At 32.6% G+C, this 23,172-nt stretch overlaps 1 protein-coding gene across 1 annotated transcript in view; it reads left to right on the plus strand.

Moving 5' to 3' along the window:
- The window catches only part of LOC141292115 (transcription factor 4-like), a 360,731-nt gene extending 343,447 nt beyond the window's left edge, over positions 1–17,284 (plus strand). Inside the window, exons 8-9 of the mRNA XM_073824070.1 lie at positions 16,665–16,794; positions 17,136–17,284. Coding sequence (XP_073680171.1) covers positions 16,665–16,794; positions 17,136–17,284 — 279 coding nt within the window. The remainder of the gene's footprint in view (positions 1–16,664; positions 16,795–17,135) is intronic.
- The last annotated feature ends 5,888 nt before the right edge of the window (positions 17,285–23,172 follow it).

Genomic DNA, 23,172 nt, shown 5'->3' on the forward strand with positions numbered 1-23,172 from the left:
AATTTAAAAATTGTACAAAAAGAAAAGAAAAGAAACGAAATAAATAAAATACTTGCTTTCGTTTCCATTATTCTATTCCAGTTCAGTTCCAATTCAATTTCTTGAGGTTGCAAAGCGGGAGGAGAATTGCAATTTGAATTTGATTGTAAGGAAGTAGAATTCAAATGAATTCAAATTGAAAGAAATTCAAATAACTGTCATTTTTAGTGATTTTATAGCGCACAGCAGTATATTTTGCATGAAAAGCTTCATCCACATACTCTTCAGATCACTACAGATCTGAATGGTTTCTCTCATTGTTGTCAGTGATTTTGAATGTGAGCTGATGCTCTGACGGTCAGAACTGACTCATTTCCTCGTACCTGACCGGACGGATCTGACCTCTGACCCCTGAGTGACCTTGAGGTGTTCCTCCTGTCGGATGTGCACTAGCTAGGGGAGATGTTTCCAGCGCTGTGGGTCACGACACACACTCTCACACACATTCAGTGAGGTCTGGAGGGCAGACGGGAAGACCAGAGCTAATCCTCAAAACTGAGCCGCTGCCAGAAACACGAATTACACGTCACAGCCCAGAGAACCAGTGTGTGTGAGTGTGTGTTTCTCACCTTATGGCTCTTGCTTTGTGACTTTAAACCAATGTTATTTGGCTATCATTGATATATTATTGCAGATTTCTTAAGATTTTGAATTAGATTTTATTTTTGTTAGTATTATAAATGTTTCGTTTTAATTTTTCATTTACGTTTTAGTATATTTTTTGTTTATTCATTCATTTAAGTGAAAATGAAAATGAAAAACTTTGCCTTGTTAGCTAGCTGAAATAAAAACGTTTAAGTTTTTCTGCTGTATTTCATTGTATTTCAGTTAGTGTTATTTTATTAGTAATAAAAAAGTAATAAAAATAGTTTTTGGTGCACAAAAAATTAAATATAATTTAAAAGTATCATATTAAAATATATTTATACAAATATTTTATTTTATTTCATTTGTTGGGTTGTGCATCATTCAGAATTAAATTTAATTTTTAGTTATATTAGTACTATTTAATCTAAATGAAAACGAGAAATTTGCCTTGTTAGCTAGCTGGAAAAAAATGTTTACGTTTTTTGCTATATTTTATTGTATTTTAGTTAGTGTTTGTTTTATTAGTAATAAAAAAAAAGTTTTTTTTATGGTTTTAGTTTCAGTTTACAACAGTTACCCTGCTTTAAATGCTATCTTAATAATTATTAAATATAAAATAAAGTGGTGTTTAAAGCAGTCATCGCTACTAGGATTAAAAATGAATTAATAATTAATTAATATTAGGATTAAGTCTGAATGGCATACAAAAAAATTAAAAGTATCTTATATTAAAATATATGTATGAAATATATTGTTATTTATTTAATTTTATATTTTATTGTATTTTAGTTAGTGTTTATTTTATTAGTAATACAAATAATTAATTAATAATTTATATTAGAACTAATAGTTCTGAATGATGCACAAAAAAGACATAATTTAAAAAGTATCTTATATTAAAATATGTTTATAAAATATATTTTAAAGTGAATTTTTAATTTTTAAAGTGTATTTTTGTATATTGTATGTTTTTAATTTAATTTATTTCATTTTGTTTAGTTTCATTTTTACATTACCTGTGTTGAATTTCTTTGATTTGTAATTCAGTAAATTCTTCTTCCTCTCCAAATCAACTTCCTGTAGGTGTGGCCAATGTAATTCAAATCAAAAGTCAGTGGTGTTTGATGAGCAGAAAACACTTAGCAACCAGACACAGCACCCTAGAAACTTCAAAGCAACATTGTAACATTTTAACATTTCAAACACGTTAGTAACAGAACAGCACTGTCTCTCTGCTGAACATCTAGTTTATTAATCTAATGGTGGGAACGAACACGCACACACACATACACACACACACACACACACACACACACACACACACACACACACACACACACACACACACACGCACACACACACACGCAGGGCTCAGCTGGTCGTGTGCTGTAATATAGCACGTAAAAATAATAACGGCTAGAAATTATGTACAGAGTCGACATGAATTATTACCGTGTGATTGTTTATTGTGTGTGGATGTAAGTGAGTTACAGTGTGAATATGAGTTTACAGCAACACAAACAAACATATTTCACACACACACACACACACACACACACACACACACACACACTTGTTTCTCCTCATGTGTGTTCACTGGTGCTTATTGGCTGACAGTGTTGACCAATCAGAAGATAAAATCAAATGCAAATTGTACAAAGTTTACTAATTTTAAAAATACTTTGCATATATTTGAATAAAATGTAGTAATTAAATAGTTTTTAATAAAAAATGTTATTAAATAAATTAATAATCTAGTAATTATCTAGATTTTGAGGGTTTTTTTCTTTTTTAGTAAGTGAAGTGCTTGGTTTATAATGTGAATTTGTTTTAACTTTTCATTGATTTTACATTATAAAATAGTTCATCTTTTTGAAGTTGTATTTTTTTATTATTTTTAGGTTATTTTAATTTTATTTGTTTGATTTACGTAGTAGCTTCTCATCAACTCATTTAGATTGTTTTCATTTTAAAATATGCATTTTTATGTTATTATTATGAATTTCTTCAGTTCACTTTGTTTTTTTTTTTATTTGTTAGTTCTTTTATTTTTATGAATTAATTCATTTTAATTAATTTAATTTTAATGGTTTAATTAATTATTAGCTTCTCATTAACTCATTTTGATTTTTTGATTTTAAAATTATGTATTTTATTTTTATGAATTCATTGATTTCTAATCAATTCACTTTGATTGTTTTTGTTTTAAAATATTTTTTATGAATGAATGAATGAATTTTAATTAACTTCATTTTAATGGTTTAATTAATTATTAGCTTCTCATTAACTCATTTTGATTTTTTGATTTTAAAATGATGTATTTTATTTTTATGAATTCATTAGTTTCTCATCAATTCACTTTGATAGTTTAAATAGTTTGATTTTTATTTTTATGAATGAATTAATTAATTTAAATAATTTTACATTTTAAGGATTTTATTAATTATTAGCCTCTCATTAACTGATGTGTTTTCGTGTTATTTTTATGAATTCATTAATTTCTTAGTTAATTTTTTGTTTTAAAATTAGTTTACTTTTATGAATTAATTAATTTATTAGAATTAGTTTCATTTATATATATTTTAATGGTTTAATTATCAGCTTCTCATTAACTGATTTTGATTGTTTTTATTTTAAAATTGTGATTTTGTTGTTTTTATGAATTTATTAATTTCTCATAAATTCATTTTGATTGTCTTTGTTTATTTTTATGAATGAATTCATTTATTAGAATTATTTTCATGATATATTTTAATGGTTTCATTAATTATGAGCCTCCTGTTACCTCAATTTTATTGTTTTATATTGTAAAATTATGTATTTCATGTTATTTTTATTAATTCAATAATTCTCATCAACTCATTTTGATTTTAAAATTAGTTTAAATATAAAGGATTTTGAATAATTATAAAATAATCACAACAGATATATATATAAAATAGCAATAAAAGCAGAAAATACATTTCAAAAAGATTAAAAGTTGATTTAAATTATATCAAAACCTTATGGCTTTAGTTAACTATGAAAACCCTGGATGACATTCACATTCATGAAGCGTCCAGGTTGTTTTAGGCTTGATTCCCACATGATTTGCTCTGACTCGTTCATGATTTGATGTTTAACTTGGGATATTTTTCATTTGAAAAAGCGTTGATTTACACTTATGTGTGTGTGTGAGGACTCTTGGTGTCTCTCTGATATTTAGCTGCTTGTCTGCTCGAGTATTTTTCTCCTTGTTGCACGTCAAAGTGTTAATTGCCCCTTGTTAAAAGCCCCGCTGTAAAAAGGCCCGTGTGTGTGTGTGTGTCTCTTCACCTGCCGTCTCTTTGCATCCAATTCCTCTTCCTGTGCTAAAGCTCCGCTAGGTGACGAGAGCCAGAAATCAGTGTGAGGACTCTCTCACAAACACACACACACACACACACACACACACACACACACACACACACACACGCTGGCGGTTATTTTGAGGCTCCGCTAACATCACCTCCACTTTAATGGGTTTACAAATATTCATTTATCCCCGCATTTACCTTTTCATTGCGTTTTAGCGTGCCGATAAAAGGCTCGGGATGTCAGCGGCGTCTCTGCGCTCTTCCTGTCTGAGGATGAGTGCGTGATTGAGGCGTCGCGCCAGCGAGAGTGAGACGCGTCAACAGATGCAGACAGGATGAGGAGAAGGTGTAGATTTCCTCTCTCCTTCCTCCGTTTGCGAGGTGTTTGTCTCTGAGTGTGAAGCGCTCGTCTTTTGACTGGCCGCGATGCTGTGTGTGTCCTGAGCGGAGTGGATTGTGGGATTCAGGTGTCTGAAGAGTCATGTGTTATCACTCAGAAGCATCTCTTTCAGAGATTTTTGGAGTATCAGGCCATTTGGGATAGAATCAGAGCATACTGCATGCTACATACTATTTAAAAGATGATATAATGAGATACAGTTGCAACATAGTGAGGTCATGTGTTATCGATCCTTTTTGGAATGTCTGTTGTAACATTGTAACATGTGACATCAGTGTAACATGTTATAATGTTACAGTACACATTCCAAAACGTATGATGATCACATTGTATCATCTCATCATTGTATGGCCTCACCACACTGCATGTCAGTAAGCGTTTATTTTATTTTTAAATTATAATTTTTTTTATGGTTTAAATTTAAGTTTACAACAGTTACCCTGCTTTATACGCTATCTAAATAATTAAATTTAAAATAAAGTGGTGTTTAACGTAGTCATCACTACTAGGATTCAGAATTAATTCATTATTTATCCATATTAGGATTAATAATTAATTCTGAATGGTGCACAAAAAATATATATAATTTAAAAAAGTAGCTTATATTAAGATATATTTTTATTTTATTTTATGTGTAGGGTTGTGCATCATTCAGAATTAAATTTAGTTTATTCATTTTTAGTTATTTTAGTATTTTATTGTATTTCGGTTAGTGTTTATTTTATTTCAAATTATAATTTTTTTATGGTTTTAGTTTCAGTTTGCAACAGTTACCTTGCTTTAAACACTGTCTTAACAATTATTAAATATACAATAAAGTGGTGTTTACAGCACTCATCACTACTAGGATTCATAATTAATTAATAATTCATTTATATTAGGATTAATAATTAATTCTGAATGGCACACAAAAATATATATAAATATATATATATATATAATTTAAAGTATCTTATAATAAAATATATTTTAATTTATTTTATTTGTAAGAGCTGTGCATTATTCAGAATTAAATTTAGTTTATTCATTTTTAGTTATTTTAGTATTTTATTGTATTTCGGTTAGTGTTTATTTTATTTCAAATTATATATTTTTTATGGTTTTAGTTTCAGTTTACAACAGTCACCCTGCTTTAAACACTCTTAACAATTATTGAATATAAAATAAAGTGGTGTTTACAGCAGTCTAGGATTCATAATTTATTAATAATTAATTTATATTATATTAATTTTATATTTCTGAATGGCGCACACTTTTTTTTTTAAATGTATCTTTTAATAAAATATATATTTTATTTTATTTTCAATTTATTTTATTGGCGTACAAAAATATATATAATTTAAAAAGCATCTTATACTGAAATATGTTTATAAAATGTATTTTCAATTTAATGTAATTTTATTTTATTTTTCATTTATTTTATTTTATTTTTCGGGTTGTGCATCATTGAGAATTAAATTTAGTTGATTCATATTTTGTTATTTTAGTACTATTTAAACAAAATGAAAATGAGAAATGTTGCCTTAATAAATAAAGTGGTGTTTAAAGCTACTAGGATTCATAATTAATTAATAATTCATTCATATTAGGATTAATAATTCATTCTAAATGGCACACAAAAAATATGTATATAATTGCAATTTGTAAGTAAATTAAATTACATGAATTGAAATTTAAAACAATTCTCACGTTTATTCTCAACAGTAAATCAAAGTTTCTCAAAACAAGCATTGATTGTTGTGTAATATATTACACAAAACAATTACTATTATGTATATAAATTGTACATCTATAAATATATGATAGTATAAATCATAAAAATAATTTTCTCTATAAAATTTGTATTATTATTATTATTATTATTATTGATAAATAAGTGTATAAATTATATGTACTACCATTTGTAATAATTAATCATTTATTATTACTATATGTGACCCTGGACCACAAAACCAGTCATAAGGGTCCATTTTTTTAATTGAGACGTATACATCATCTGAAAGCTGAATAAATAGCTTTCCATTGATGTATGGTTTGTTATGATTGGACAATATTTGGCTGAGATTAATCACCATTAAAGTTGTCCAAATGAAGTTCTTAACAATGCATATTACTAATCAAAAATAAAGTTTTTATATATTTACGGTAAAACATTTACAAAATATTTTCATGGAACTTCATGGATCTTTACTTAATATCATAATGATTTTTGGTATAAAAGAAAAATCTGTAATTTTGACTCATACAATGTATTGTTGGCTATTGCTACTTAAGACTATCTAAGAAGGTTTTGTGCTCCAGGGTCAATATTTGAAAATGTCATTTATTTCTGTGATGCAAAGCAGCAATATTGAGTTTTCTGACTTTGTGATCTTGGGAAATGTTTTAAATAGTATGCAGTATGCAGTGGGCTAGTATTGCATTCTGAGGATGATGATGATGATGAAATGTTCACACTGCTCTGGAATGCCATCACACACACACACACACACAGACACACACACACACTCAGCACTGAGTAATGAGGCAGTGATGAGCGCGTCCCGCAGAGCAGGGGTCAAAGGTCAGAGAACTGTCTCAGCTGCTCCCGAGGAGCAGTGATGACACAGCAGAGACTCTGTGTGTGTGTGTGTGTGTGTGTGTGTGTGTGTGTGTGTGTGTGTGTGTGTGCGTGGTGAACTAATCCACCTTTACGCACACAGTCCGAGCTGAATCCCCCGCCGTTACTTCCCAAAACACACACACACACACACACACACACACACACACACACACACGTGTCAGAGCTCTGCAGGAGGAAACTGATGCATGTGAGCGTCTCCTCCAGCCATTAATTATCAGAACGCAGAACAGCACACCTGTACACACACACACACACACACACACACACATTCTCCGATCCTCATGAGTTCAGGTGTCATATACGGTCTCTGTCGGTCTGTAACACACTGAAACAGAGGAATTATGGATGAACACAGCTGTTAATGCATCATTTGAGTTCAACCGCAGCACCAGAAACAAAGACATTGAATTTTACATTTTATATGCACTTCAAATTCACTCATTTTGATGAAAATATGTCATTTGCTACTTAAATTTATTGTGCACAATTATTGCAAATGTTGAGTCACTTGTTGCATTGACATCCAATGCAAATGTGTTCATTTAGTCCATTTAAAAAGCTGCTTTTATTCAAATTTTAATCACTTTCTTAGCTTGACTTTCTCTGCTGATGTAATTAAAGCTGAGTGGGTGGGGAAATGATATTAACCAATAATAGCAAAGCAAATGCTGTATATACAGTTGAAGTCGAAAATAGTGAAAATTATTGTCTTGTTTTCAGGAAAAATGTTTTTACTTAAAGCATGCAAAATAATTTGCCAGTGGGGTAAGCAAAATAGTCTTATTTCAAGAAGAAAACTCGATTATTTTGCTTACCCCAGTGGTAGATTATTTTGCTTGTTTCGGGCAAAAATTCACTTAATTTTTTAACTTCTCTTTTCTGAAAACAAGACAATAATTTTTACTTTATTTTTGGCTGGAAACAAGACTTGATTGCCATGGGGTGAAAACTTTTGGTATTTGAAGATCTGGGTAAATTTAACTTATTGTGTCTTCTGGGAAACATGTAACTATCTTCTGTAGATTCTGAATGGCAGTACTAAATGAAAAAAGACAAATAATAGACAAAATAACAAAAACGTACATATCTCCATTCTGTTCAAAAGTTTTCACCCCCAGCTCTTAATCATGGTTTTTCCTTCTGGAGCATCAGTGAGTGTTTGAACCTTCTGTAATAGTTGCATAGGAGTCCCTCAGTTGTCCTCAGTGTGAAAAGATAGATCTCAAAATCATACAGTCATTGTTGGAAAGGGTTCAAATACACAAAAATGCTGGAAAACCAAAGAATTTTTGGGACCTGAAGGATTTTTCTGAAGAATAGCAGGCAGTTTAACTGTTCAGGACAAACAAGGGACTCATGAACAACTATCACCAAACAAAAAACACAGCTGTGGATCATTCACGTAACAGCACAGTATTAAGAATCAAGAATCAACACTATTATTTTCTCTTGTGTAAACATCTTTTATGTGAAATATCTTATTCAGGTCAGTACTAAATAAACAGTAACATGCATTTTGTATGATCCCTCTTATTTTGGTAAAATCATTAACATTTTGCAGATTCTGAAAGGGGGGTGTAAACTTTTGACCTCAACTGTATATTCAAAATTTGTAATTACAATTACATATGTTTCTATTTTTTTATATATTTATTATATATTATATTTATTTATTTTTTGAGATTGTGATTTTTATTACTTTTTTTTTCATTATTTATTCACCCAGAAAGGAGATATTTTAAACAGTGTCTCACTGTTGTTTTGGACCCCATTGGCTTTCATTATATTTTTAATGTGTGTTTTGTCTAAGAAATAAACACATGGACGAGCAAATGTTGACAAAATGATGGTTTTGGGTAAACTACCCAACTTCAATATCCAGTGTGCTTTGTTTCTCTGCACATTTGTTCAGATATAGAGCAAACGCAGCTCATGTGACGTAAGTAAGAAAGACTCTTTAAAGTGGATGCTGATGACGGTGCGGTGGTTTCTCCTGTGGTGCTGCTGTCTGCACTCATTAGTTTCAGGTTTGATCTCTCTCGGTCGCTGGGAAGGAGAGATTTCTGATGTTCTGTGAGTTTGGCTGTAGTTTATCGGCGGGGTGGGCTTCGTCTACGGTGGCCCGCCGTGGCCAAATCTCATGGGCGTCTGAGGGCCATGGGTCCGAGGGGAACGGGGCCCCCCGTGGGTCCGCCAGACCCGCAGACCGCGGGCCATTTAGCATGGACCGACCCGAGGAGATGGATGCTCGCGGGGGTCCTCATTCATCTGCTTCAGGCCTCCTGCTCTTTTTAGCCTCCCTGCTTCCCTCTGCACTCCTTCTTTCACGCGGCCAACATCCATCTCACTGCTGTGTTTCTCTGACTCGGTCTTCCTCCCCTGAAAGTTTTATTGCTCAGAGGTTGCTCTCTCATTTCTCAAGAGAGTTGAGTTGAAGTGCTTTTGTTAAGAAGTTTACTAGGAGAATTAAAACAGACTCAAATGAGTCAGTAGTTGCCTTCGGGTGAGAGTTTAGAGCTGTAAGACGAAGCTTAGATCATTGGTGAGAAATGAATGAGTTCATATTGGGCAAAAGACTCAATTGAGATCTCTTCTAAATCTCCATACAAAATAAATTTCATTGAGTCTTTTTCTGAGGAGTTAGAATGATTTTAGAAGCAGATTTAGTTTCTGTTTAACCTCCATTTGATCTCATTGCTCTCCCTGAGACACTTTTGAGATCTCAAAGATATTTCATTTGTATTTCTTTTTTAGATACATACATGTATTTTGAAACATATTCCACCTTTACACAATTTAATTTTGAAATTCATATTGCAAATGTCTTGACAATTCTGAGCTTAGTGTGAGACATTGTTGAGATTACTGGAGTCTTTTCTTAGACAATTAACTCAGCTCCAAGATTTCTTTTTAATCTCATCATGAGTCATTAAAGAGATCTCATTTGTGGGATGTTTGTGAGAAATGTCTACTTATATCTTAGCAAATATAAGCTTAGTGTGAGACGTTGTTAAGACCTCTTCTGAAACTCTATGCATGTATTTTGAAAGATGTTCCATCTTTACACAATTTCATTTTGAAATTCATATTGCAAATGTCTTGACAAATGTGAGCCACTGTTGAGATCTCGTCTGAAGCTCTAGTAGACACATCTGAGATTACCGTCTTTATGTCAGACACTTGATCTCTGCTTATTCTCTATTAAATCTCATTGTGGTTCAGGAGAAACCTTTGAGACAGTAATAAGATCTTATTTTGATTATTTTGTATGTACATAATTTAATTTACAGTATATTTTAGATTGCAAACTTTGGTATTTTTGCAAATATGCGTTTAATTTGAGACACATCATCGTTGTTAAATCTCTTTTTAATCGTACTGCGTTCTAGAAGAAACATTTGAGGCATAAAAGATATCTCATTTGTCTTTGGTGTCTTTGCAAATATGAGTTTACAGTATAGTGAGACATTGTTGAGGTCTCTTCTGTAGGGTTACAGGAGTATTTTTTCCTCATAAGAAGCATTTGAGAAGCGAAAGAGAAAGATTTAATTTGCGATTTTCATTCAGTAATGAGACTGTTTTTGAAGTACCTTTGTTTAGTGAGATTACTGGGAGGCTTTTTCTCTTGAAAATCTCTGTTTCACATCTCTAGTCTAGAAGAAACGTTTGAGGAAACTTTGTCTGCACATAACTTTTTTTTATGAGATGTGAGAAATGTCTACTTGTGTCTTGGCAAGTATGAGCTTAAAGTGAAAAATTTCTTTGCAGATATGATCTTAGTGTGAGACATTGTTAAGTTCTCTTCTGAAACTCATGTGATATTACTAGGATCTTTTTCTCAGGAGATGCATTTGACAAGCAAGCCACTTAATGTCTTGTTGATCTCTTTTTAATCTCATTGTGTTCTAGGAGAAACATTTAAGACATTAATGAGATCTCTTTTTTACCTAATAAGATTATTTTGTCTGCACATAACTTTGTTTTTTGATTGCAGTCATCTTTGGTCAGTTTTTGGTATCTTTGCAGATATGAGCTTAGTGCGAGACATTGTTGAGATCTCTTCTGAGATTAAATTTTACACTCTTTTTGATCTCATTTTTTTTCTAGGAGAAACATTTAAGACATTAATGAGATCTCCTTTTTTACCTAATAAGATTATTTTGTCTGCACATAACTTTGTTTTTTGATTGCAGTCATCTTTGGTCAGTTACGAGCTTAGTGCGAGACACTGTTGAGGTCTCTTCTGTGAGATTACATTTTACACTCTTTTTATTCTCTTTTTGATCTCATTGTGTTCTAGGAGAAACATTTGAGACGTTAAATTTTCCATTTCCCTGCTATAATGATGAACTTCGATATCTTTGCAAATATGAGCTTAGTGTGAGACACTGTTGAGATCTCTTCTGAAACTCACAAACTCACTTTGTCTGTTGCACTCAGGAGATTCAATACACAAAGTTCTTAGAGATTTTGCTTTATGCCAAAATCATTAGGATATTAAGCAAAGATCATGTTCCATGAAGACATATTGTACATTTTGTACCATAAATATATCAAAACATAATTTTTAATTAGTAACATGCATTGCTAAGGACTTCATATGGACAACTTTAAAGATGATTTTCTCAATATTTAGATTTTGAGGAGTTTTGTTTGCGTGAGTTTAGTGCGAGACATTGTCGAGATCTGTGAGGTTTGATCTCATTGAAGCGTTAGAGATATCAGAGATCTCAACGGAGCCTCTGCGTATCTCTCTCTCTCTCATGCACACAGTTTCTCCTCTTTTGTCCCATATTTTTGTTTGTTGCACTTTTCCAATTACGTTAATGTCTTCTCGGTTTCTCGCAATCATCATTTGGTGGCCACGCAAGCATGCGCCTGCTGTTATTAATGCGGCCCGGTAATCCTTCACGGGCGTCTTCAGGTGTGTGTCATTTATCTTTGTTAATATTTCCTCTGGATGCCAGCTGGGTACCCGTGCCAGCCGGCTCCGAAACTGGGCATGAGACTCGGCATGCGGAACGCGCCGGGCCGGGCACCGCGGGAGCGCCGGGCTTTCTTCCTCCGCCCGTAGTTGCCGGGCAACGGCGCGCTCGGGAGAAAGCGTCCGTCCCGCGGAAAATGAGACACTTTTGTTTTAGCGTCCCCCCCTGCACAAGAAAAAAAACCTCCTTAACTGTGAGAGGGGGCGACTTATTTAAGACAAGGACTCTTTTGTTTTAGCCTGTGAAAGGCGGCAGACCCCGCTCTCCTCCGCGGGGAAGCCTGCGACCAGGGGCCGCCACGTAATTGGCCTATTTAGCTTGTTTTGCATGTGAATGCGGCTCTAGTCAAGCATCGCTAAGTCTGTTGTGAGAGCTGCCGTCATTTGAATTCAGCTCAGCGCAAACATTCTCCCTACTTTATCACATCCTCTAATGAGCCCCGGCCCGGGACGTTACCCCCCGAGTGTCCCTAAAAAGTTCGGGAGGAAGTTTACGTTACGTCTCGCACCCGGGGCTCGCGCTCTTCCCGGATCAGACTTCCGAACGCGGGGCAAACGTCTACCCGTTCGCCTCTCTCCTTTCAGCTACCTTTCTTTTCTTCCGTAGAACTCCAGCGAGCGAATGAGTGAATGAGCGAATGAGCGAACGAGCTCTCGTTAACTGGCCTTGATTAGCAGAACAATGTTAACTGAGAACAGTGTAATGATGGGAAGAGTTTGTGCGGGGTAAGTGTACTCGCTTTGGAGCTTCGCTGGGTCACACACACACACACACACACACACACACTGACAGGAATGCTGGATTGATGTCTGAACTTCCTGAATTTGCATAGTTGATTTTTTTATAATCTTAATTAAAGACCTTTTTGGCTGTTTTTTGAAATATTGTGTGCTTTGCATCACTTTTTTAGCCAAAGTTATGACATTCTAAGTACATGCGTGTATATTTTTGTCTTTACTTTTGATCTTAATTAAAGTCCTTTGTTTTGTTTTTTTCTAAACACTGTGTGCTTTGATACCATATTGGATTACTTTTTTTAGCACAAAACTGACATTTCAAGCATCTGTTTGTATATTTGTTTGTATAACGTTTATAATCCTAATTAAAGGCCTTTATTTGAACATTTTTAATACTCTGTGCACTTTAATGCAACATGGCATCATTTTATAGCATCTTTTGAAGCATCTATTTGTATATTTCTATCATTTTTAATGACATTAAGACTAATTATAAAGGTCATATTGTCTTTTAGTTGTCATAACTTTTATGATGTTAGATGAAGTCCTTTTTAAATTTTGTTCTAAATAATGTGTGCTTTAATACAATATTGCATCACTTTTTTTTAGCCAAAGTTATGACATTCTAAGCACATGCGTGTATATTTTTGTCTTTATTTTTGATCTTAATTAAAGTCCTTTGTTTTGTTTTTTCTAAACACTGTGTGCTTTAATACCATATTGGATTACTTTTTTTAGCACAAAACTGACATTTCAAGCATCTGTTTGTATATTTGTTTGTATAACGTTTATAATCCTAATTAAAGGCCTTTATTTGAACATTTTTAATACTCTGTGCACTTTAATGCAACATGGCATCATTTTATAGCATCTTTTCAAGCATCTATTTGTATATTTCTATCATTTTTAATGACATTAAGACTAATTATAAAGGTCATATTGTCTTTTAGTTGTCATAACTTTTATGATTTTAGATGAAGTCCTTTTTAAATTTTGTTCTAAATAATGTGTGCTTTAATACAATATTGCATCACTTTTTTTTAGCCAAAGTTATGACATTCTAAGCACATGCGTGTATATTTTTGTCTTTATTTTTGATCTTAAGTAAAGTCCTTTGTTTTGTTTTTTTCTAAACACTGTGCTTTAATACCATATTGGATTCCTTTTTTTAGCACAAAACTGACATTTCAAGCATCTGTTTGTATATTTGTTTGTACAACGTTTATAATCCTAATTAAAGGCCTTTATTTGAACATTTTTAATACTCTGTGCACTTTAATGCAACATGGCATCATTTTATAGCATCTTTTCAAGCATCTTTTTGTATATTTCTATCATTTTTAATGACATTAAGACTAATTATAAAGGTCATATTGTCTTTCTTTTTAAATGAAGTCCTTTTTAAATTTTGTTCTAAATATTGCGTGTTTTAATACAATATTGTATCACTTTTTTAGCCAAAGTTATGACATTTTAAGCACGTGTGTGTATATTTCTCTTTATTTTTGACGTTAATTATGAAGGTCAATTGGTCTTTTAAACATCACAACTTTTATTATTCCTAATTAAAGGCCTTTATCTGAAATGTTTAAATAGTTTCTGCACTTTAATGCAACATGGCATCATTTTATAGCGTCTTTTTAAACATCTTTTTGTACATTTGTATCATTTTTAATGAAATTATGACTAATTATAAAGGTTATATTGTATTAAGTCTTTTGTTTTTTTCTAAATACTGTGTCCTTTAAAATCATATTGCATTGCATTTTTAGCACAAGATTTATGTTTTAAGCATCTCTTTGTATGTTACTGCCGTTTTTTCATGAAATTATGAAGGTCAAATGGTATTTTTAACTTTTATAATCTTAATTATAGACCTTTTTTGACTGTTTTCTAAATACTGTGTGCCTTAATACCATATTGGATTACTTTTTTAGCACAAATCTGACATTTCAAGCATCTGTTTGTATATTTCTGCCATTTTTTAATGAAATTATGAAGGTCATATTGTCTTTCAGATGTCATAACTTATGATCTTAAAGTCCTTTTTTTTTCTTTTTTTTTCTAAATACTGTGTCCTTTAATAAAATATTGCTTTTTTTTTGCACAAAATTGATATTTCAAGCATCTGTTTGTATATTTCTGTCATTTTTTTTAATCATGAAGGTCAAATGGTTTTTTAAACATCACAACTTTTATAATCCTAATTTAATAGGCTTTTATTTGCACTTTAATGCAACATGTCATCATTTTATAGCATCTTTTCAAGCATTTTTGTGTATATGTCTATCATTTTTAATGAAATTAAGACTAATTATGAAAGTCATCTTTCAGATGTCATAACTTTTATGATCTTAATTAAAGTCCCTTTTTAATTTTGTTCTAAATATTGTGTGCTTTAATACCATATTGCATTACTTTTTTAGCACAAAATTGACATTTCAAGCATCTGTTTGTATATTTCTGCCATTTTTGATAAAATTGTGAAGGTCAAATGGTCTTTTAAACATGACACTTTTAATAAAAGGCCTTTATTTGATTTTTATTATTATTATGTGCTTTAATGCAACATTGCATAGCTTTTTAGCACATAATTATAAAATATCAAGCATCTTTTGTACATTTCTATCATTTTTAATGAAATATGACTAATTATGAAGGTCAAATAGTCTTTTAAATGTCACATCTATTATAATTAATTGAAGGCATTTGTACTTTTTGAAACGCTGCATGCTTTAACACAACATGGCATTACTTTTTTACCACAAGATTGACATTTCAATCATCTATTTGTATATTTCTTTCATTTTTTGATGAAATTAAGAATGTCAAATTCTTTTGAACAGCACAACGTCTGTGATCCAAAAAGGCATTTTGTACTTTTTTTTTTTTAAATATTGTGTTTAATCCAACATTGCATTATGCTTTTAGCATGAAATTGACATTTCAAGCATCTGTTTGTACATTTCTTCCATTTGTTGATAAAATTGTGGCCTTAATTATTAAGATCAAGTTGGCATTTTTAAATATTGTGTTTAATACAACAATGCAGCTCTTTTTTAGCACAAAATATACCATTTCAAGCATCTGTTTGTATTTTCCTGTCAGTTTTCCATGAAATTAAGAATGTCAAATTCTTTTAAACAGCACAACGTCTGTGATCCAAAAAGGCATTTTGTATTTTTTTTTTTTAAATATTGTGTTTAATCCAACATTTATTATACTTTTAGCATGCAATTGACATTTCAAGCATCTATTTGTACATCTCTGCCATTTGTTGATCAAAAGCCTTAATTATTAAGATCGAATTGTCATTTTTAAGCATTGTGTGTTTAATACAACAATGCAGCACTTTTTAACACAAAATATGTAATTTCAAGCATCTGTTTATACATTCCTGCCATTTTTTGATCAAATTGTGGCTTTAATAATAAAGTTCAAATTGGCATTTTAAACTTTTTAAAAAATATTGCGTTTAACACAGCAATGCAGCACCTTTGTAGCACAAAATATGACATTTCAAGCATCTGTTTGTATATTCCAGTCATTTTTTTTTGATAAAATCATGATCACCTCATCAGCTCAAACATTTTATTCTGGAGAAGTTTCACAGATGATAAAAAGGAAAACACTGTTGAATGTTTTCGTTGGCACAGCAAATGTATTTATACATTTCCAGATTTTTATTACTTGTGCAGCATTTAATCTAGCGATTTGTTCTAAAACATTTATTCATCTAATATCTGCCTAATCTGTGTATCTTTGACAAACAGCGTCTTGAAAATGTTAAGCAGCGCTCTGATGTTTTCTGTCGGAGTCTCTGACGTCTTTCTCTGCTTGTGTTTAACTCCAGGAATGTGTGGCGTCTTTCTTTTTTTAATTTAATCGTGTCCTCTCTGTGCGTTTTAACCTAATCGAGTGCCTCTAATGTATCTGTCTGCCTTTGTTTGTGTCCAGTCGAGTCTCATGGGAGGCGAGGTGGGGATGGTCAGTCCGGAGACGGTGTCGCCCACCAAACTGGGCTCGCAGTATTACCAGCATTACGCAGGAAACCCACGCCGACGACCCCTTCACAGCGACTCCATGGGTGAGCCTTCATCACCAAAACCACTATCATCATCAACATCAACAACTGCTTTTTTTATTCTTAAAGTCCTTCAAGAAAACGTTTCCGTTTATTTTTTTTAATCTCTTCTTGTCTGCAATATTGATTTTCTCTTTTGTGCGTTTTATTTGTGTTTTCCTAACAATGCATCAACCCTCAGGCCTTGAGGTGCCAAGCTTCAATAGGTGTCAACCTTCAGGCCAAATCGCACATGCTTTTTTTTTTTTGTCAGAGACTGTCAGTCACATCCTGAACTGCGTTCATTGTGTTTTCTATCAGTGTTTGCTCATCAATCGTCTGTCTTTGTTTTTGTTTTTTTCTAGAAGTCCAGACGAAAAAGGTTCGGAAAGTTCCTCCCGGATTGCCCTCTTCAGTAAGTCACAGTGTTAAGCATGTTTTTCACCTGTCAGTCGGACAAAGTCAGATCAGAGCTTTAACTCTCCAGTCAAAAGGCAGCGAGGCCGCACAATAGCGCGTGAGTGTGAGTGCGTATTGTGTCGCGGACGGGCCGTTTAATGCGCCGCTAATGACGCTGGAATGTTCGCGCGCGGAGCAGACGCCCCGCGGGACGTCCTGACGGTATTGTGCTGTAGTTCTTTAAGAGGCAAGACAGAGAGAGCCGCGCTATAATGGAGTCCTGATGGGACGCTTTTCAAACACGGCCGGCGGCTCGTCTCTGTGAAGGTGATCGCGGCCGATTTCCGCGAGGGTCTGGCGTTGTGTGTGCGAGCGTGAGTTGTTCCAGCGCAGGTGTTTCTGACACGGGAAACACTTTCAGCCTCATGTGACTCATTAATGCCACATACGGCACCGACGCACGCTTGTGTTTGAGTTTGGATGTACGAATACCATTAGACATGCTTACACACACTATGTGTGTGTGTGTGTGTGTGTGTGTGTGTGTGTGTGTGTTCAGGTTGGAAACCGGCTTTCAGTGTTGTATAGTGTTCAAGAGAACAACTGTTAGAGACTAGTTCATTTTGTTTTTGTCAATATTATTTTTTAATATTATTAAATACTGTACATTATTTGTACAACTATTTAAGTTATTTGCATCATATTTATTTAATATTTACATAACAGTAACCCTTCAAAATATGTTTTTATAAAAATTAATCATTACTGTTCACAATTAGTTATTATTAATCATTTAAATAATGCATCATTATTATTTGACGAGATATTATATAGGAATTACTGTTTACTAATTCAACTGCACACATTATTCATTTAGAACAGTTTACATTTATAAAATCCATTTAGAAATCTGTTCCCTTTTTAAAAAATTAAATAAAATTCTTAAATGTTTGTGATGTGCCACAAATGATATCTGAGTTATATATTATTTGTATTTATTGCAATGCAATGTTATTGCAATGAGATGTTAGTAAATGTGCTAAAACAGCTCTGTTGTGTGTTTGTTTTCACGTGATAATTGAAATGTTTCTGAAGGATTTTCTTCATGAGCGTTTAATTCATGTGTGCTGAGTGAATTTTTGTTCATGTTGAGCAGATGCTGTTAGTTGCATTTATTGGGTGTATTGTGGTTCATTCTGTGTGTTTTTGTCGCTTGGTTTGTTCAGTAAGAGACCAGAAGCTTTAGAGTAAAAATAATATTATCAAACAGATTTTATGATGTTGTTTCATTGCTATATTCAAGATAAGAAGTCTTAAATCTGTGCATTAGCGTTAACATTTTAACTTTATCGTCATTGTTTAAAGCAAGTGTCCTTTGAGTTATTTTTTCTGCAAATTTGTAAATATTGTGGCTATTTTCCTCATGTGTGCTGAGTGAATCTCAATACACAGGATCTTTGTTCATGCTGAGCAGATGCTGTTGCATTTATTGGGTGTATTGTGGTTCATTCTGTGTGTTTTCGCCACTCATGTTTTCAGTAAGAGACCAGAAGCTTTAGAGTAAAAGTAATATTATCAAACTGATTTTATGATGTCGTATTTCATTGTTATATTCAAGATTGGACATCTTAAATCTGTGCATTAGCTTTATTTTAACTTAAACTTAAAGCAAGAGTCATTTTTCTGCAAATTCGTAAATATTTCTACTGATAGTCGGCATAAATGTAGTGGCTATTTTCCTCATGAGTGTTTAATTAAGTGCATTGAGTGAATCTCAATGCACAGGATCTTTGTTCATGTTGAGCAGATGCTGTTGAGTTGCATTTATTGGGTTTCTGGTTCATTCTGTGTGTTTTCATCGCTTGGTTTGTTCAGTGAGAGACCAAAAGCTGTAGAGTAAAAATTATATTATCAAACGGAGTCATTTTTTCGGCAAATTCATAAATATTTCTACTAATAGTCGACATAAATGTTGTGCCTATTTTCCTCATGAGCGTTTAATTCAGGTGTGCTGAGAGAATCTCAATGCACAGGATCTTTCTTTCATGTTGAGCAGATGCTGTTGCATTTATTGGGTGTATTGTGGTTCATTCTGTATGTTTTTGTCACTCTGTTTGCTCAGTGAGAGACCAGAGGCTTTAGAGTAAAAATAATATTATCAAACTGATTTCATAATATCATTTTATAATGTTGTATTTCATTGCTATATTCAACATAAGAAGTCTTAAATCTGTGCATTAGCTTCATTTTAACTTAAACTTAAAGCAAGTGTCATTTGAGTCATTTTTTCTACAAATTTGTTAATATTTCTACTAATAGTCTACATAAATATTGTGGTTATTTTCCTCACGTGTGCTGAGAGAATGCACAGGATCTTTGTTCATGTTGAGCAGATGATGTTGAGTTGCATTTATTGGGTTTGTGGTTCACTCTGTGTTTTTGTCGCTCAGTTTTTGTTTAGCTTCAGAGTAAAAACCAACCTGCAGCTCATTTAAAAAAAATTGAAATGATGATCTCTGTGGATTAATATCACAGCTGTTTTTGATTCCACTAAATCGTGTGAACGAACTGTGAAAGAATGGTGTTATAGCTACATAAATCATCGATTATTTGTGGTTTTTCATCATGCATGTACCATGCAACATTTTGTGCATGAGCAAAATGGTTTTCCGTGATTTTAACGTTGCGTTTCATCTGCTTAGATCAGGACTGATCCACAACATTCTCTGTTTCTGCTCGTCTGCGCTCACATTGGATTGTTTAAAGTATACAGCGTTAATTAAATTAAGTTTGGTCTAGCAGAATGCTCAGTTGGGACGTGATCTCTCCGGCGGGCGGCACGGATCCATTTCCTAATCTTTTCCTCCCCCTTCAGGTTGTAAACGGCACTGCGCCGTGAGTTTAGGGTCCGTTTGACTGACACTTCTTCAGCTTTTGCTTCTGGATCATTTTTAAAATAAAAAGTCTGATTTGAAAAAGCATTTTCAGGCATAATTACGTATCACTCATGTCTCTTTGTTAGATGATCACGTGTCTCATTGCTGCCGGACGGAGTGTTTCTGGTGTGCTGAGAGGGGAATGTGGAGTGTTATGGACGGATGTTGGAGTGTTTGTGGTGATGTTGTTGTTTTATAAAGATGAATCGTCCGTCTGCGTGTTTTAATAAGCCGGAACAGCGCAGGTTTATGGCAGTAAACACACTTTAGTGTTTTTTAATTGTGCTCTTGTGGTTTCCGACGCCATGCGAGAGCATATGCCCCACAATGACATCTACAGACAATAGAGCAATACGAGACCAGAGCCGTGAGAGAGAGTGTGTGTTTGTGTGTGTGTTTATGTGTGAACTTCACATGCGGTGAGTTTGTGCATGTGTTGTTTTAAATGAACAGCTTCGACATGCTACCCTGGCATGTTTATTTTAACATTATCAAACTGATTTCATAATGTCATTTAATATAATGTCATATTTCATCGCTATATTCAAGATAAGAAGTTTTAAATCTGTGCATTACCTTCAACATTTTAAGTTTATCGTCATTGGTTAAAGCAAGAGTCATTTGATTCATATTTTGTACAAATTCGTAATTGTTTCTACTAATAGTCTACACAAATATTTCTGCTAATCTAAATTTATTTACACATATTAAAAGAGTGAGTCTAATAGAAATAGGTTATATTTTATCCCAAATTTAAAATAAGTAAATAAGATATTGTATTTTGCATTATGAAAATGATGCCTGATTTTAGAACAGATTTTTTTTTTCATTATTAAATTCATTTAATGACAATTAAATGTTTTCTTTTTCAATTAAAGGCTTTGCTTTTTTCTTTTTTAAAAACTGTTTTCAATCAAGATCCTCATTAGTATACTTAAATCTTTTTTTATATTTAAATAAGGTCATAATAAATTATGAATAAATATATGATATCTATTTATATAAATTATATAATATAATATAATTCATAAATGAATAAAATTAATTTTTTAGGAATTAAAGACCTTACTTTTTTTTAAATTTCTGAAGTTTTTAATCAAGATCAATTAGTGTACTTAAATGTTTTTTTATATTTAATATATAATATTTATTTATGCAAAAACTTTTTTTTACATTTATTACAAATTTTTAAATATATTAAAAGCAAAAACATTATCACGATCTAATAGTTGCTTTAGAATTAAATAATATTAAAATATGTTAATATGTTGTTTCTCTGCATTTCCTTAATGAGAGTTCAGGGTAAAAATTTGCTTAATTGATTCAGTGGCAAAACAAAATCTTAATGACAAACTAATAATATGTTTTATTATTGAAAAAGCATCACATTTTTAAGTTTCTGTTTAAAGGAGCAATTTTTGTTTTTGTTTAAAGGAGCAATGCACATTAATAAACATGACTGTAAATATGCCAGAATTAGCCATAAAAGGCTATTTTTGATCTGTAGACCATTGACAAATGTTAAAAAGTCACCCTAAAAACATAAATACATGAATGCACAATTTTTTGCATAAAGAACATTTTAGCTAAATATAATTTCTTCTCTTTTTATGGCTTTTGAGATGACATATGAATAGCATGTTCTTGACAGGTTTTTGTGCAATTCACCATGAGTGTCAGATTTAATATGTTTCTAGTTGTTCTTATTGAAAAATACAGATTTATGTCAGGAATTTGTGTATGTAGTGTCACTGGACTTCAGCAAACACACAAAAAACTCCACTGAAACACAAATGAAGCTGCGTTTCTGTTGCTGATGCTCTTGTTGAAGGCAACGATGAGAACGGGAGTGATGGGGAGGGGAGGGGGGTTCAGGTGGGTCTCCATGGCGACGGCTTGAGTGACAGGTAGCGGACGGAGCAGCGTGTAGACGGAGGTAAGACTTTGGCCGCGGCCCAAAACTCAGCGAAAGAAAGAAACAGCCTCCCGCACCAGCTGTCGACAGCGTTTTTGTTGGAACCCGAGTGTGAGAACCCTGTTTAAAGCCGACTGAGTGTGTGTGTGTGTGTGTGTGTGTGTGTGTGTGTGTGTGTGTGTGTGTGTGTGTGTCTGTGTGAACCCTGCAGAACCTTGTTTTGGACTATCTTAATGAACATGTGCTTGATTTCTTGTGTGAGATTTGTGAAATATTAGCGAACAATCGAGTGTCATTTGCTGGTTTCCTGCAGCTATGTTCCACTGACACAGATGAAGTCTATTTCATGATCATAAAGAATTTAAAACGGGGGGAAATTACTAATTTCAGCATGATCTTGTAAGTTTAATTAGTGTTTGAGACTCCTAAAGGAATAATTCAGACAAAAAAAATGAACATTCTGTCATCATTTACTAAACCTCAAAACCCTTGTGACCTTCTTTCTTCTGGAGAAAACACAAAAGAAGATACTTAGCAGAATGTAAACGCTGCACTTTTCCATATAGCGAATATGGATGTGAAAGAAGGCATTTGAGTTCATAATCTGTTTCATTTAATTTATTTATGCTAATCTAAATTTATTTCTATCTAATAAAAACATGTCATATTTTACCCTAAGTTCAAAAGAAAGAAATAAGACATTGTATTTTGCATGTTTTTTAAATAATTTTTAAATCGTTATTGATAATTAAATATTTTCCTTTTCAGAAATTAATGCTTTTCTTTTACTTTTTTATTTTAAAATCTCACCTTTTTCATTTAAGATTCTTATTTGATTCTCATTAGTGTACTTAGTTTACTTTCCGCTGTAGAACACAAAAGGAGATATTTAGCAGAATGTAAATGCTGCACTTTTATCATATAGTGAATATGGATGTAAAAGGAGGCATTAAAAAAAAACTCTGTTAAATTAATTAAACAGATTATGATTTTATGATGCTTATCATCATTTTTGAAGCTCAAATGAGATTATTGTCATTTTTGAAGCTAAATGCATCCTTTCACATTCGTATTCACTATATGGTAGAAAAACTGATTTAAGTTTTTTTACTGAGTTTTTCTTCTGTATATCATAAAAGGAGATATTTAGGA

This window comes from Garra rufa, chromosome 19 (assembly GCF_049309525.1).
Source record: "Garra rufa chromosome 19, GarRuf1.0, whole genome shotgun sequence".
Taxonomy (NCBI): Eukaryota; Metazoa; Chordata; class Actinopteri; order Cypriniformes; family Cyprinidae; genus Garra; species Garra rufa.